Below are 14,851 nucleotides of genomic sequence, written 5' to 3' on the forward strand. Positions count from 1 at the left end.
GTAGGAATACAGAAGATGTATGGAAGGTGTTGACATCTTTGAGGATGCAATTGTTTGGGTGAAATGTGAATAACTTTGTTGTTCTTGCCTCAGGCCCTTAGGACTTCTATAGATGCATATGACAACTTTGACAATATCTCTCTTGCTCAACGTTTGGAGAAACATGAGCTGATAGAGTTCCGAAGAATTGCTGCGTATCTCTTCAAAGGAAACAATCGCTGGAAACAGAGTGTAGAACTCTGCAAGAAAGACAGACTGTATAAGGTAAGACTTGTGCGCAGATCTGGTTTAGCATACTTTACTTGTTTCTAGTCTTTTAACTGACTCCTAGAATTTGGAATCTTGACTTTCCAGTCAAGCTGCATCTTTTTGGAGGCCGCTAGGTGGTGCCTGTTGCTAATCTGGCACATCTTGCTGCAGAGTAGCACTGTATTTCCAAGATTTCTTGGAAACAAGCTGTAGAATGCCTCCTCTCTGCTAATGTTACTAATAAATTGCAGCTTAGTTATGAACCCCACCCACATCAGTGAATATACTATGGCACGTGAAGCTAACCAGACTCTCCTGTTGTAGGATGCAATGCAATATGCTTCAGAATCCAAAGATACTGAGCTGGCGGAAGAATTGTTGCAGTGGTTCTTGCAGGAGAACAAGAAAGAATGCTTTGGTGCTTGTCTGTTCACCTGCTATGATCTTCTAAGGCCGGACGTTGTCTTGGAAACAGCATGGAGGCACAACATCATGGACTTTGCCATGCCATACTTCATTCAGGTCATGAAGGAATACTTGACCAAGGTAAGAGCAGGCGCTTCTCCAACAGTGAAAGCTTGTTAGTCACTGTGGTGTGTATGCCTTGAGACTGTCTGCTTGCTACTAACATTGATATGGGCTTCGTCAAATGTCTGTCTGTCCATGTCCACACTTGTTTTTCAGTCCATCTGGGGAGAGACTTCGCCCTCTAAGAGACTGAAACGCTTGCAGACTCCACTCTTATCTACCAGTTGCAGAACCTGCATCAGTAGTATTTGTCTGACTGTGGGCAGTGTCTTAGGTAGTTCCAAGATTCAGGCTTTTTATATGCCATGTCAGTCAGGAATCCCAGCAGAGAACAAGCTCTAACTAGATTCTAAAATGTTTACTAAAAAACCCTTATAGCCAGAACTTGATTTAACTTTGTCTGCTGTGCACTTAACTTTAAACCATGGCTCTGATGCTAATGACACTAACTATTTGTTTGACTCAACTCTTGTGTGAGGTCACTTTAGGATGGGGAAAATACTTGGTACTGCTCTGACAGACTTGAACCAGGTTTGTCACAGCTAAATACCAGCTGTCACTAGCAAGATTTGCCCTGCTGAAGCTGCTAGAGTATCTTAAAATTAAATGGTGTAAATTCCTTAATGATCAGAACTCTTTGTATGAGAAGTAAAAGTTGAATTCAGTGCTTGAGTCGATGAAGACCACCATAGTGCCTGTTTGTCCAGGAGACTTGCCTGGCTGTTGCTTCCTTCAGGAAGCTGCTATCCTTAAATGCTGAATTTTGTGGGAGGTGGGGAGCTATCTAAGCAATAGCATTGCTCGTCAGACATGCCTGATGTACCAAGCTAATACTAGGCCTCTCCTGGGACTAGTAGTCCTGGAGTAGGATTCTTAGAGATTAAAACATCATGATTTGCTGAAGAGTTAGGATATAACTATAGGGTAGCTAATGAAATCAACGCAGTACAACCTAGTAATGAGCAGAGCTGCCTTTCTAAAGCAGATACTTCTGGTGTATCTTTGTTTTTGCTCTCCTGTACCTTAATTATTTCTTCCCTGACACTTTTGTTTCTACCTCTTATATGCTAAATATGGAATTTGATTTTTCTAAGCTGCACCTTCTGAATTCCTTTGCAGGTTGATGCAATAAAGGAAAAGGTGAAAGTTGATTCTTGTTTTCCATCTTTAAGTCTGGAGGACTAAGTCTAAGGATTCTGCATGAGTTTTTTTCTTTCCTACGTTTATTACACTGCTGCTACTGCTTTTCCCCCAAACAAAATATCACTAAAGCATATGCAAATTGTTTAACTCTACAAGTAGTTAGTGCAGTAGGACAAAAGTAGATTCATTTGCTACTAATATGCTAGTAGATCCTCAGGAAGGGCGTACGGGTGATCAGTTGGATCACAGTCAACCTGGTGTCAAAGGGGTGAAGTGCTACTATTGGACTGCCAAACTGACTGGAGGAATGACCTAGAGTAACGAATAATTAAGTCTTGGACTGCTGGCTCTCTCTGAACTATAAACCAATATGGCATTTGCTAATATATTAGCGAATATACAAATACAGGACTGTGATCCAGTTTCTGATCTCTTGACTGTTACTAATGTGTGCTGACAGTAGACAGAATAGATACTAGCTGCTTCAGAAGAGACTCTTTCTCTCTCAGGTGTCCAGTTCTTATGGTGCTAGTCTAATCCACATGGTGTCCTAGTCCACACGATAACTTAAAACCTCAGCTATTAGACCAAGTCTGTGGTTCCCTTTCCTGTAGTAAGTTTGTTGTAGTTGTGCAAAAAAAAAAAAAAAAAAAAAAAGACTGCCTTCCAAGCTCCTCAGCTTCATTAAATTTCTCTTGCTACCTCTTAAAAGAAAAAAAAAGCTCCTCTGAGGCTACTCTGGGTCTTGCCTTTTGCTATGCAATGTTGCCCTTCCTAAGAGCAATTCTAAGGCTTCTGTCCATTTGTTCCTGTACAAATGCCATTCCAATTCTCCTTAGAACAGAAATCAGCCCTAGTGTGAGTTTTCCATTAATATGGTTGGGCAAAGGGCAAACCGACAAATGGCTTCAGGATGGACTAAGTGCAAACTGCTTTTTGGTGACAAGATGTCTGTAAATACACCACTGGAACTCAAGGCTAACCTGACTAAAATGTGTAGTGTAAGGTCCTTCAGCAGCTAGTAAGTGAGGCAGTAAGAAAGCGTGTGTGTGAAAAAAGGTAATTGAACTGCAGTGTTTGCATAAACTACGCATGTGTAGCAGTCATTGCAATTACATCCCACTACTCCTTAAGCTACAAGGCATTGCTGTGGGCTGCGTGTGGTTTTTTGGGGGGAGCCTGTATGGCAGTCATCTTCAGACCTCACTCCTGCTTCAGTACTTTTGCCTCTTTTTCATGCACACATAACACGATAACATTGAATGCATGTTACTTTTCTTCTACAGCTTATTGCAGTCCCTGTGGAAAAGCCTTTAAAACAATCTTGTAACAAGTGTGTTAGGGTACCGAACCTGATGACGCCTAAGCAAGTGGTGTGAGAACCATCCTGCAGGCTGGTTACAGACTTGCTCTTGTTATTGAAAATATTTGTTTAATTCTGAGGAGATGCATCAAAACTGGGTTAAAAATGCATTAAATGTCCTGGGCTGGAGGCTTTCCAAGCGTGTGTAAACCAAATGCCTCTGCTTAGTACCAAACTCGCACATTCTTCTTGGATCTGCATCTCTAAACTTGTGCTTTTGTGTTCAGTGTGTTGCTATTTGAGTCAAAACCAGTATAGTTTTCAGCCCAGTGTCTGGAAATGAGTCGTAAAGCATTGGCATATGCTCCTGTGCGCTTTGACAACAGCAAGCCAGATACTGGTGTGAGACAACAAAAAGGCTTGCCATAGAAGCCCAATCAATGAACAAACTCATAAAGCTCAGGACTTAAGTCACTTCATGGATTAATGCCTCTAATTGAGGTTACAAACTAAGAGGTTTATGGAACGTGTAATGTGCAACTAAGAAAGAAGAAAGCTGGTAGTGCTGCTTGCAGGTAACTGCTAACGTAGCACAGTTAATCTGAAAACTCTTCAACTCATGGATGTTGATGTAGCTGTTCAGTGATGCTGACCCTGTGTAAGTACAGGAAACCTGCCTTCGAGCTCCTTTATTAAGGACACATGAAATTAAAGACTAATCTGGTTTGTGAGTTGTCTTACTGTTTTACAAAGTAATTGGCATGGTTGTCTCTGACTTTTCTAAATCTTATCTCCCAGGTAAAATAGCAGTACCTAATTTTTGCGGTTCTAGTTTCAGGGCCTGCCTTAGCCTGTAGTAATGCTGAGTTTCCTTGGATCCATTTTAGTAGCAAGTGATGCTTCAATACAGAACAAGTTTCTTCTCTTGCCTTTTGAAGGGCTGGGCTAACAGCACATTTCCACTTGCTGTGCAGCAGAATGAAGCTGGCTAGTCTCGTCCTGTTACCGTGTATTAAGCTTGAACAAGCCGAGTATTTGTGGGTTTAGGCTGACTGCCACGCAGTTCTAGAGTGGAAAAAAGCAAGTCTTATACACATGCATTCTCTGCATTTGAACTGAAATTGCATGAGTGAATGGGTTTGGAAAGTGAAATCTTGAGGCTCAAGTGACATGTCGGATGCTATTGCAGTCTGTTACACAAATACCAACTTGAGATCACTTTGCATCAGTGTTTTATATTCAGGGAAACTTCTCCAGGTCTGGACATTATCTTAGTTGCTCCAACACCAAAGGTTGCCAACTGACACTGCTAAAATCCGAGTTTATGACCTAAGGCTGCTGGTTTGAAGCAGTTGGAGCAACAGTCAAGGAGCTTACTGATGCCAAAGTAGCTCTAGTCCAGTATGGGACCTTTCATACAAAGCTTTGGCCTGGAGCGAGCTTTCAATGAAGTTCCACAAATCCCTCAATTAAGGGTTTTTTTCAGGAAATGAACAATCTTGACTGCACCAGTACCAACATTGCTACTTGAATTGATCTTAACTTGTAAATGGTCTCCTTTTCTTGATGGGTGTTAACATACCACTAAGGCTTTTCCACTTCTCTGCCATGAATAAGTACCTCTTCTGGAGGAGTTGTTTTAACTGTTGGTTTCAATTCCAGGTGGATAAACTGGATGCATCAGAGTCTTTGAGAAAGGAAGAGGAGCAAGCTACAGAAACACAACCTATTGTTTATGGTAATATTTTAGTTCATATGTTGTCAGTAACACACTTATCTTTTAAATCAATACCTCTCTAGACATGTTTTGGTGGTCCTTCCCCACCCTGAAATGTTCTTCATATGAAATCAGTACTAGAGAAAACAGTGCAGGAGCTGTACTAGAACTGTATTACTTGGATCTTGCCCAGTATGCTTTATTTTTATCTTGGGTATTTCTGTTCTACAACATATAGAACAGAATTATATTATTCATAGTATACAGAATATATTATTCATAATATATATAACTGTTCTGTCTTCCAGGTCAGCCCCAGCTAATGTTGACAGCAGGACCCAGCGTTGCAGTTCCTCCACAAGCACCTTTTGGCTATGGCTACACTGCGCCTCCGTACGGGCAACCGCAGCCTGGCTTTGGGTACAGCATGTAAGGTGCAGCACAAGTCAGTTTGGAGCTAGCATATTTTCTTACTGAAACTCCACCGTCCCTCCCCGCTTTAACTCATACCAGGGAAAAAGCAAGAGTTCTGCCTCGTGTTCTTGTAACCTTTATTTCATGAAGGACTGTTTTTTCTAGCGCAAACTTTGAATCACTTATGTTAAATCTTTTTCACATTCCATGTCATTTAGACTTTACTTTAAAAGGGGAATAGTTTAAACAAGTTTGTTCAAGTGGGCTTTTGCAGGACTGCTTATTACCATTAAGTCTATTGTGAAGATTCTGATTTGCACTCTATAGTGTTAAACTCTAATACTGAATCTTAAGTTCATTGTATGTGAGCAGCTTACAGTATGTACTGTCTATTCTAAATGCATTTAAGTCTCACTGTATATTCGGAGAAAGCTAAAGTGAAGATACTTGTATTTGACCTTGCAAGACCGCTGACAAGAGACAACACTAATCAGCATATCCTACCCTGGTTGGATTGCATAGCTCTAAAAGAATTTAAAATGCGTACAGACAACCTTGCCTGACTTAAAATGAGTAAAAGTTTTTTCCTTAACCTATGCAGGTTTTTCCAGTTATGCATATAGAAAATGCTAGTGTCTTTTTGCTCACTCCATATGTAACAGATGACCTTATGTTGTGCTGTATCCTGTGCTTTTGTGGGACATTCCATTCAGGAACAGAGCACCATGATTCCAATCTGTGTATTTACTAACCCTGCCCTGAGGTTTGTGTATGTTGGATATTGTGGTGTTTTAGATCACTGTTTTGAGTGTACAGAAGAGAGAATTCAAGCATATTGCTGTTCAGTTTTGTTTGTGCAATTTGAAATTACTCAATTTAAAAATAAATTACTGGACTGTGGACATGCTGCATAGTGGTAGCTTCACTTTACTGTCTTCAAAAGGACCTTCAACCTCGAACCAAGTATTACAGTGCTAGTCGTTGGGGGCATACAAGTGCATACACCTCAAGGGTAGAAGGGGCCATTAGAACAGAAGCAATAGAGACCAGTAGTGGTGTCTTGCACTGAGGGGACGATACAAGAAAATATGTAATGCTTTTTCTATAGAAAGATTATGCCAGATGGAAGAAAATAGCACTTTTCAAGAGTTGGCTGCACTGTGGTCAACTACAGCATCTTTGCCCAGATGATACGTTAGGATCGTAGTAGGGTGTGTCAGTTAAATTGAGATTATGTTCTAGGTATGTAAGTTGCCTTAAATATATTTAGCTTCAAATAAAATTGACTTAAATGTTTCTCAATGAATACTGTCATATTTGAGTGCACTGAATGGTACAGCCCTGGCCCTAGTTGTGGTAGCTCCTGGCAAAGAGATGGAAGCTTCTCCAGCTATCCTCAGTGTCAGGTTCCAGCCCTGAGGCTGAATCCCCCTCTCTTTGCTCAGCTTGAACTGAGGGATTCTGGCAGGTGAGCGTTACAGCAGGTCAGTGGGGAAGGGTAGTGGGTGTGAAGCTGGGGGGCTTGGGCAGCTGCAGGCTAGAGCTGGGATTGTTTATTCCTTGATGAACCGTGCTGGAGTAAGAAGAGTTCTCCCAGGCCGTGCCTCTCACCTGCCTTTGGGCTTAGACCTTCCCTGGGCTGATGAGCAACTGGCCCAGGTAAGATCCCAATGGGATCCTGAGCAAGCCCACTGCACAGAATTCCTGACTTGGTGCTCAATAGCACTCTCTCTCAAAAAAAAACAAACAAAAACCCCACAGCTTTGTTACAAAACTAAAAGTAATAGAAAATCCACCTAATTAGAAGTGCAGGTAACCTGCCTTTTATGTTATTAGAGTTAAAAGGGAGCTCCAGGGGTAGAATCTCCATGATTTGGGTAGAATGTGAGTTGTGATCTGACCTCTGCCCAGTAACTTCTGTAATTGAGTGCTTTCTTAAACCTATAAGGACCCATTAATCCTCAGTAAAATAGGAATTAAGTTTCTTCTTGTGTGACAAGCTGTTTATACATGTGTGGGTAACTCCCTGTGTTAGCCAGATGGGAAATTCGGATGTGCTTAAAATCTGGTAAAGGCAGCAGCTCCACAGACCTCTCCAGAAAGGAGCATGGCTTACTTACATCTTCCCTTTATAAGTACTGAGCTGTAAGCCCTGTTTAACTTGTTCCGTCTCATACATTTCATACCAGTTACAAGGTGTTGCATCAGTCATTGGCTCAGAAACCCTACCCTAAGTTCGCTGCAGCCATCTCCTGCTGTGTGGGGCAATCCCTAACTGCTCTAGCAGCCCACCTGTTGTGAATTACAAAATCAATCTAAAAAAAATCCTCATGCAGGGCAAAGGCAGAGGGGAACCTTCTATTTTTGGCACAAGACAACCTTCTCTAATGCTTGTATTCAGTCAATAAAGCAGACAAAGTGTTAACTCATCAACTGCACAAGTCTTACAAATGCTTGATTCCTCCTAGTTAGGGTAGTAAAATTCAGCTCTGCTTCTTGTAACTCTACCCAGCCTAGCATTTTCCTTCCCACTTCAGAATGCAATGCAGAAGCTAGAGAAACTCATGAACAGCATTACATTTTGCAAGTTTAATTTTTTTACAAAAAAAAAATATATTTTTACTGAGAGCATGTGAAACAATCCCAAATTTTGGATATCACTCCTCAGTACCAACGCACTGGCACTTCTTTGGGCCCCGGCTCAGAAGAGCTTTAGGTGCCCGGACACTTTATCCACCACATCGGCTGGGCCCGGCCCGATGCCCAGCACCGTCTGCGAGCCGGGGGCGATCTGCGTGCGGCCGGCATCCCGCACCAAGCTGACGGTGAGGCCCAGGCGCCTGGCCTCGGCCAGCAGCTGCAGCAGCGTCTCCTCGTCGGGCGCCCTGAGCACCACCTTGGGCTGCCCGCTGTACTCCCACTGCTGCAGCACCTCGGGCGTCCTCCTCTGCGCCTGCTTGTAGGCCGCCACGGCGGCGTGGCAGCACTGCGCCGCCACCTTCCCCTTGCCCATCTTCAGGTCGTTCCGCACCACCAGCACCAGCTTGAACTCCCCGTCCTCCCCGGGCACCGTCGCCTCAGGTCCCGCTCCTCCGAGGGGCGCCGCCGCCGCCGCCCGGGCCCGGGGCTGCCTCAGGAGCCGGCCGCGGAGGCCCCAGCCCAGGCAGAGGCCGCACGCCACGCCCGCCACCAGCCCCAGCAGCCCCGCCTTGCTCAGCTGCTCCATGGTGGCACCGGGCGGCGGCTGCTGCTGCTGCTGCTGGGCCGTGCTGCGGCTCCGGGGGGCGCCTGCAACGAGACCGGAGCCGTTAGAGCCGTTAAAGCCATTAAAACCGTTACAACCGTTAGGGCCGAGCGCTCCCCCCGCTCCTCACCGCCGCCTCCACGCTGCCACCAGGCCGCCCCGCCGTCGCCAGGAAGTGACGCCAGCACGCCAAAGGGGGCGGGGCTCCGCCGGCCGCGGAGAGCGCCCGAGAGCAGTGGGGAGAGCGGGCGGTGCGGTGCGGTGCGGAGGAAGTGACGTCAGCGGGGCGGGAGGGCTCCGCCTCCCACTTCCGGGTTGGCCCGGGCCCAGCGGGAGCAGCCGGGGCGCAGCGCGGTGAGTGCGGGAGGGGACGGGGGGGGAGGGGGGCACCGCGGGGCCGCTCGGAGCCCCCGGAGCACCTCAGGCCGCGGAGGAGCCTCCCCCAGCCCCGCTACCGGCCGCGGCTCCCCCCTCAGGCCGGCCCCGGGCCCCGCGGTTGCCATGGCAACAGCCCCGGGCCCGGCCGCTGAGGGGCTGTGGGGTGGGGGGGGAGGGGCGGGAGCTGCCCCAAGGCACCGGGGGGGCTCCGCGGCCCCTCCTGAGGGGAGCGAAGCGGCTGAACGGGGCCGGTGCCCGGGCTCTGCGCGGTGCTGCCGGGCACCTCCACAACGCCCCGGGGCAGCCGGCGCCGCTTTTGCAGCCTCGGGGGTTTGGGGGCGTTTCGGGGAGCCGCGGGGGTGAGGCGGGGTGGGGGCTGCTCGCTGCAGTGCCACAAAGCCGGGTTATCCCCTCACAGCCCCCCGAGAAGCGCCTCGGCTTCGGTACCGGTTCGCTCCTGCCCTTTTTTTCTGTGCTGTGAGTGCTGGTGCCCACCAAGGAGCGGGTGCCCTGGCGTTGTTACCCCTGAGCTGGGGAGCTGTGAGGTTGCTCCTTTATTCCTTGGAGCGTATCAAAGGGGCTTGATAACATCAGCCTGCCCTTATTTCTGCAGCACGGGATGGACTCTTTATTGTTATTATTTCTCGTTATTAATAGATGATAGTTACACTGATTGCTTCACCCCGTGCTTTCTGATGAGTGTTTGAAATAGCACATTTACAGTTGTGCAACGGGAGGGTAGCACTGCTTGTTGAGTTGAGCATCGTGCCCTACTTAGCAGGTGAAATCAGTGGTGCTGGGGATTTCTGGGGGAAGGCGGAGGAGGGGGCTTGGGAGCTTTGAAGAGGGAAGTGGCACTGAGAAAGGGGAGGGTGCTGGAAGCGGTGCCAGCCTTTGGCTGGGAAGTCTGCGCTGTTTCCACTTCAAAGAGTCTTTTCCTGGGGTTGTCTCTGAATAGCCTTGGAATCTGTCATAACTGTCTGACTGCGTCCTGTGAATACCCATTGTTAGAATGTTAATGCATGCTTTGGGACTTCCTTTTATTTCTTAATAACTTCTGTTTCTAAAACAAACCCAAACCTACTACGCTTCAGGAGCGATAGTTAGAGCAGAGCAGGTTTTTTTCCGGCAGAGTTGTGACGAGAAGCCATCACCTTTGGTTAGACCTTTACCTTCAGTGCCATGTGGAGACGTGTGAGCTGGCTGGACTTTGCCATCTCAGGGGGATGAAGGGCACAGCCTTGAGGCTGTTGCGACACCGAGCAGGGGACACGGGACAGCACCTGGCTGGGTTTGGTGTCACGCTGACCTGACAGACCCAGGGGACAGTAAGATGTGAGGCAGGCAGCCTTGTGTACTATGAATTTGTTGAAAAAATGTTCTCACCTTCAGAGCACAGCACCCGGGCTGAGGGCTGCGTCCACCCTCTGCCAAGGCGTTAACGTGCACGGATTTCCCTATAGCCCTCAAACCGAGGATGTGAAAGACACCGTGGTAGCTTAGTCACCTGAATATTAAGCCTTGTTCTGTCCCTGTTAGGGGAGCCGCCCCATTCCCTAAGCTGCCATCTGCCCCCCAGGCCCGCTGCTGCCCACCTGCGCAAGGAGTAAGGAGCTCAGACCCAGCCTGTGCCCTCCCCTGGGGCACGGCGTGCTGTGCTGACAGTGCTCACGTTCCCAGTTCTGTAGTTTCCTTTCTTATTTAAGGAGTTTCTTTGAACTTTCCGCAAGAGCTCGCTGTGAAGACCTGGACAACCTGACTTTTGGCTTTCCTACCATCTTCTTCATGCCTTTCCACCTATGCACTGTGTGATGACTTTATTATACTCGCTGATTCTAGTGCTGGATCTACACAGGCAGCCGTCAGTGTTCGTGGTTCACTGGAGAGCAGTTTGATAAATGCAGCTGTACCAGCAGAATCACAACTTCGCTTAGCCCCAAAAGAAAAAGCGTGGCATCCCTGAAGCTCGTGTGACAACATTAATCCGTGCTTTCCTAAGAGATGCTCCAAAGTCTTTTTGGAAAAACAGAAATTTTAACTCTAAATTGTAAAATGACTTTGTTTTTGAAACCTTCATCTGGTTAGGAGTTGGAAAATAGGTCTGGTGCACAGGGGCATAACCCACAAAATGCAAACCTGTGGTCTTTAACTGAATTGGTTGTCCTTGCCTTTGAGGGCTTAAACTACTTTAGTTAGAAAAACATTTTTAGAATGGGAATAAATGCACTCATAGGAAAGTAGCCCGTAATAGCTACGTCTGTAGAGATTTTGACCATCTTTCAGATGTGTCCTAATTTATTTTAATTGAATGCTTCCCCTGAGTGCTAAAGGACTGGAAAAATAAAGCAGGTACTTCTTATATTTTCTGTGGCTTTAGGAAAGTTATTAACCTTCAAGTCAGGGACCCTGGCAGCCCTGTATCACATGGTGAGCAGCGTTACCGTACTCTGTAGGGACAGAAGGTTTGGAAGAGCACTCGCTTTGGTCTTGAGTGCCTGCAAAGCTAAGGACGACGTTGTCTGTTCCACTGGCTTTGAATCCAGAAGACGTGGTGAAGAGTGGCTCAGTGTCACGGAGCTGCAGGGGTACGTAACGCTTCGCTTCGGGACTGGTCTCGTCCTTTATCTGAACATGTTCTTGTGCAGGCAGTCGTTGAGGTCTGAAGGAGGTCAGTTCTGAAGGAGAGTGCTCTCAAAACCTTTACTCGCTGAGGAGCAGTGAGCTTACTCCCTGTGTAAATTGTTGAGCATCCGATCTCTGAAACAAAACCGTGCTGCAGATGTGTAAAGCTGTGTGGCTTAGTGCAGTTAGTTACACGTCTGAAGGTCCACCTTTTGTTCTCTTTATTGTGACTGAAGAGCAGCGACACAACGCGGGGAGCTCCAGCAGCCTCCCCAGGACTTCGGAAAGAAGAGACTTTTGTCCTTTCCTGTGGTCACGGCGTGCAGAAGCAGCAGTGTGTAATGTTCCCGTGTTCCAAGCTCGTTACGCTTTGTTCGTTTTGGCTGCGAAGTGCCAGTCACAGTCGTGAGGAGCCCTTTTTGTTGGTCCATTTACGTTTTGACTGGCAATAATTGTCTTTTTGTACTTAATGTTATGGATTGCACTGCAGCTGAATAATGGCTTGTGGGCTGTTTGTTCAGCCCCACAAAGAAGTTCTTGTCTGAGCACAGCTCTAGCAGATGATCTAAGCGACTCTGATATCAAAACTGTTCAAAGTTGTTTTCCTCGCTCCTTTAATAGTTCATTTGTATGTTTGCTGCTAACTACTCAGTGGACTTGGGAATTTCTTTTTGGATCCAGGCTGTGTGGCTGTTAGGGTTCATAAGAAGCGGGGGCTGTTTAACAGCTGGGATTTCATTTTCTTTGGGCTCTCACAGATTTGGCATAGACCTGAGGATCTGGACATGGTCACTGAAGGGTAACTCCGTTTTGGCTCGCTTTCCTGCTCCAGTTGATCTCCACATGGAGACATTGGTGCAGGACTGGTGGTTCTGATAGGTGCCAAACGGATCAGGGAGCTAACGTCCCGGATGCACACCCTCCTGTTCCTTACGCTAGGATGCTCTTTAGGCTTTGGCAAACTGAGAAGTTCTTTCTGAACCCAGCAGGCGGTTGGTTTCTGAATCACAGCCCTGCCAGACTTGCCCTGTGGTAGGTCCCAGATCTCCCAGCCAACTCTGTTCTTCCATCTGAGTCCTCAGAGCACTCCTGCAGGGTGCCTGAACTTTGGGGCCATCTTAACGAGTATACACCCTACACCAGTGTGCAGGGGGGTTATTTATCTTTGTTGTAAATACTCGTTTGTGCCCTCGAGGTAGTGCCAGGCAAAGGTAATCCCAGACTGATGCCTTTCCGAGCAGACAGGGTAAAACTGGCTCTGTTAGCTGAGGTTGGGAAAGCTGTGATACGCGTGTCGATATGTGTGCGTGAATGCATCAGGATCCCCAGAGACCGCTGGCTCTGAGTGCCAGTAAGGCGTTTAACAGGCTGGGGTGGATGCAGCTCGTGGGGATGAAGTGTTGTGCACAGCCGAGACTTGAGCATCGGACACGGGCAGCGCTTTGTGTCACCCCAAATTAACTTCCTTGAAATGTAGTTAAGCGAAGTGCAGAGAACAAACCAATTGGCGCTTCAGTTTTGAAGGCTAAATCGAAGGGGAAAAAAGGAAGAAAGGAAAAAAAGATGAATTTCAAAATGAGGAGCACGTGACTTCCACTGAAATTTTTTAATGGGTGTTTATGTATACACCAACAAAATGAGACCAACGTTTCCTGAACCAGAAGGTTTTTTTTTTGTGTGTGTGTGTGTGGCTTGGTGTAGAATGGCTTCCTAGGAAAACTTGCAACTGCGGGCGTCCAAATTCAATTTTCAAGTGCAGTCACCAGAAAGAAGATGCTCCACTATTTTCAGGGCCTTACTGTCCTGCGGAAACTGGGAGGTGGTGAAATGTTTGATCCTTGTGTCACTGGAGCGACTGGCCTGGTGTCCTCAGCTGGGTGCTGCTGGAACTCCTCTGCCTTCCAGCATCAGGCTGCTGCCGTAAGCCTGGCCTGAGGAGAGAGGTTTGTGTTTCTGTGGTGCTTTAGTAGCAGTGCAGAGCAAAGCTTCAGCTGCAAGTGACTGCAGAAGGATGCTGTGGAGCTCTCGCTGTAGCAGGTCAGTCCTCGTTGTCCTTGGCTGAGCCCTTCAGCGTTCTTCAGAAGCAAACCTCTGCAAGGCTGTGCCCTTAATTCCCCTGGTGGTTTGGGTATTCTGGGGCCCAGGTTTCAATGAATAAAAACTGTAACGTGCCGAGAGGTTAGTTCCTACTAGTTTGTGGTTAATTCCTACTAGTTTGCTGAACTAGCCGCATTTATATTTGTGCTCATTTCATTTCAGAAAGAAGCTGGTGGAGGAAGTACTGCTTCCTCAGACCTCGATGCTTTTTGACCATTGGGTTTTAAGTAAAACCTCTTTAATAACCACAGCTAGCAATTTTATCTGTAATCTGTTTTATTGTATTAAGCCTGAGGATCAGACGTGTTCTACTAAACAGGTATAAAACTAATTCGTGAAACCCTGGAACTACGAAACAAACAGTATCTTAAATCTTCTAACATTTCATTTAAAAAAAAAAAAAAGACAAAATGATTGCAGTGTGAATCAAAGCGAAGATCTCGCTCCTGTTTACCAAACCTGAATTGCGGCTTGGCTCTTAAGCCTGACATAAATCAAAGGGGAACTATTTTTGCCATCAAATTTTAATTTCCTGCAGTAGACAGTTTTATATAACCTGTCATTTGGATATTGTACTACTTCCCAGCAAAAGCAGCATATCAAAAACCATAAATCAGGTTTGCTTACGGGGAGAAATACAACGCCAACGGCATGCTTTAGCTTTGCGGGACTCTTTTTTCGAAAATAAAATTCCAGAAACTGTTTTAAGATTCAAGGGGTTTTTAAAGCAAAGGGTTGACTGGCTGCTTCTTATGTTTGATTGCATAAGAATTGTCAGCTGGTCAGGTCTTTTTCTTTTTTTTCTTTTTGGGAGGGAAAGTCTTGCAACATTCTGCTCCGTGCTGGCTTCCAGTTGCCGCACTATTTACTCTCCTGGACAAGGAAAACCACAGCAGCTCTTTGGGTTTTTGAGGCTGATCTCAACAAAGAGAGGCTGAACTAGCAGAGAGAGCATACACTTTTCAAAAAGCTTTCCTTTCGACAGTTGCAGAGCTTTCCTTTCCTGTTTTAGTTATTACACGGTACACCATGAGATGGAATTCTGTTTCTTACCACACTGAGGGGTACTTTCTTAGAATGGGAAGGTTTTGAGGTCTAGTTGCATACAACGTGGGATCTTGCTGCCAGGATAGATGCTTTTTGATATGGGAATCAA

At 46.5% G+C, this 14,851-nt stretch overlaps 3 protein-coding genes across 6 annotated transcripts in view; 2 read left to right on the top strand and 1 right to left on the bottom strand.

Moving 5' to 3' along the window:
- The window catches only part of CLTC (clathrin heavy chain), a 29,855-nt gene extending 23,592 nt beyond the window's left edge, over positions 1-6,263 (top strand). The window contains exons 29-33 of one of the 2 annotated variants that reach the window (XM_082776407.1): positions 94-264; positions 574-795; positions 1,897-1,917; positions 4,886-4,961; positions 5,249-6,263. In XM_082776407.1, the coding sequence (XP_082632533.1) occupies positions 94-264; positions 574-795; positions 1,897-1,917; positions 4,886-4,961; positions 5,249-5,373 (615 nt within the window). In that variant the 3' untranslated portion in view covers positions 5,374-6,263. The remainder of the gene's footprint in view (positions 1-93; positions 265-573; positions 796-1,896; positions 1,918-4,885; positions 4,962-5,248) is intronic. The other variant, XM_082776408.1, reaches the window with a different exon arrangement.
- Positions 6,264-7,927: 1,664 nt separating this feature from the next.
- On the bottom strand, positions 7,928-8,854 carry PTRH2 (peptidyl-tRNA hydrolase 2). Its single transcript, XM_082776561.1, has 2 exons — positions 8,729-8,854; positions 7,928-8,642 (listed from the first exon to the last, which is right to left on the bottom strand). Exon 2 carries the CDS (start codon positions 8,578-8,580, stop codon positions 8,056-8,058), a length of 525 nt encoding a protein of 174 aa, XP_082632687.1. The 5' UTR covers positions 8,581-8,642; positions 8,729-8,854; the 3' UTR covers positions 7,928-8,055.
- Positions 8,837-14,851, top strand: part of VMP1 (vacuole membrane protein 1) — a 64,331-nt gene continuing 58,316 nt past the window's right edge. The window contains exon 1 of one of the 3 annotated variants that reach the window (XM_082776557.1): positions 8,837-8,952. The gene's annotated coding sequence lies outside the window, so the exon portion shown is untranslated. Of the gene's footprint in view, positions 8,953-13,408; positions 13,636-14,532; positions 14,718-14,851 lie in introns of those variants that run through there. The other 2 variants (XM_082776558.1, XM_082776559.1) reach the window with 2 other exon arrangements.

The sequence above is a fragment of the Aythya marila genome (genome assembly GCF_965140915.1).
Source record: "Aythya marila genome assembly, chromosome: 20".
NCBI lineage: Eukaryota > Metazoa > Chordata > Aves > Anseriformes > Anatidae > Aythya > Aythya marila.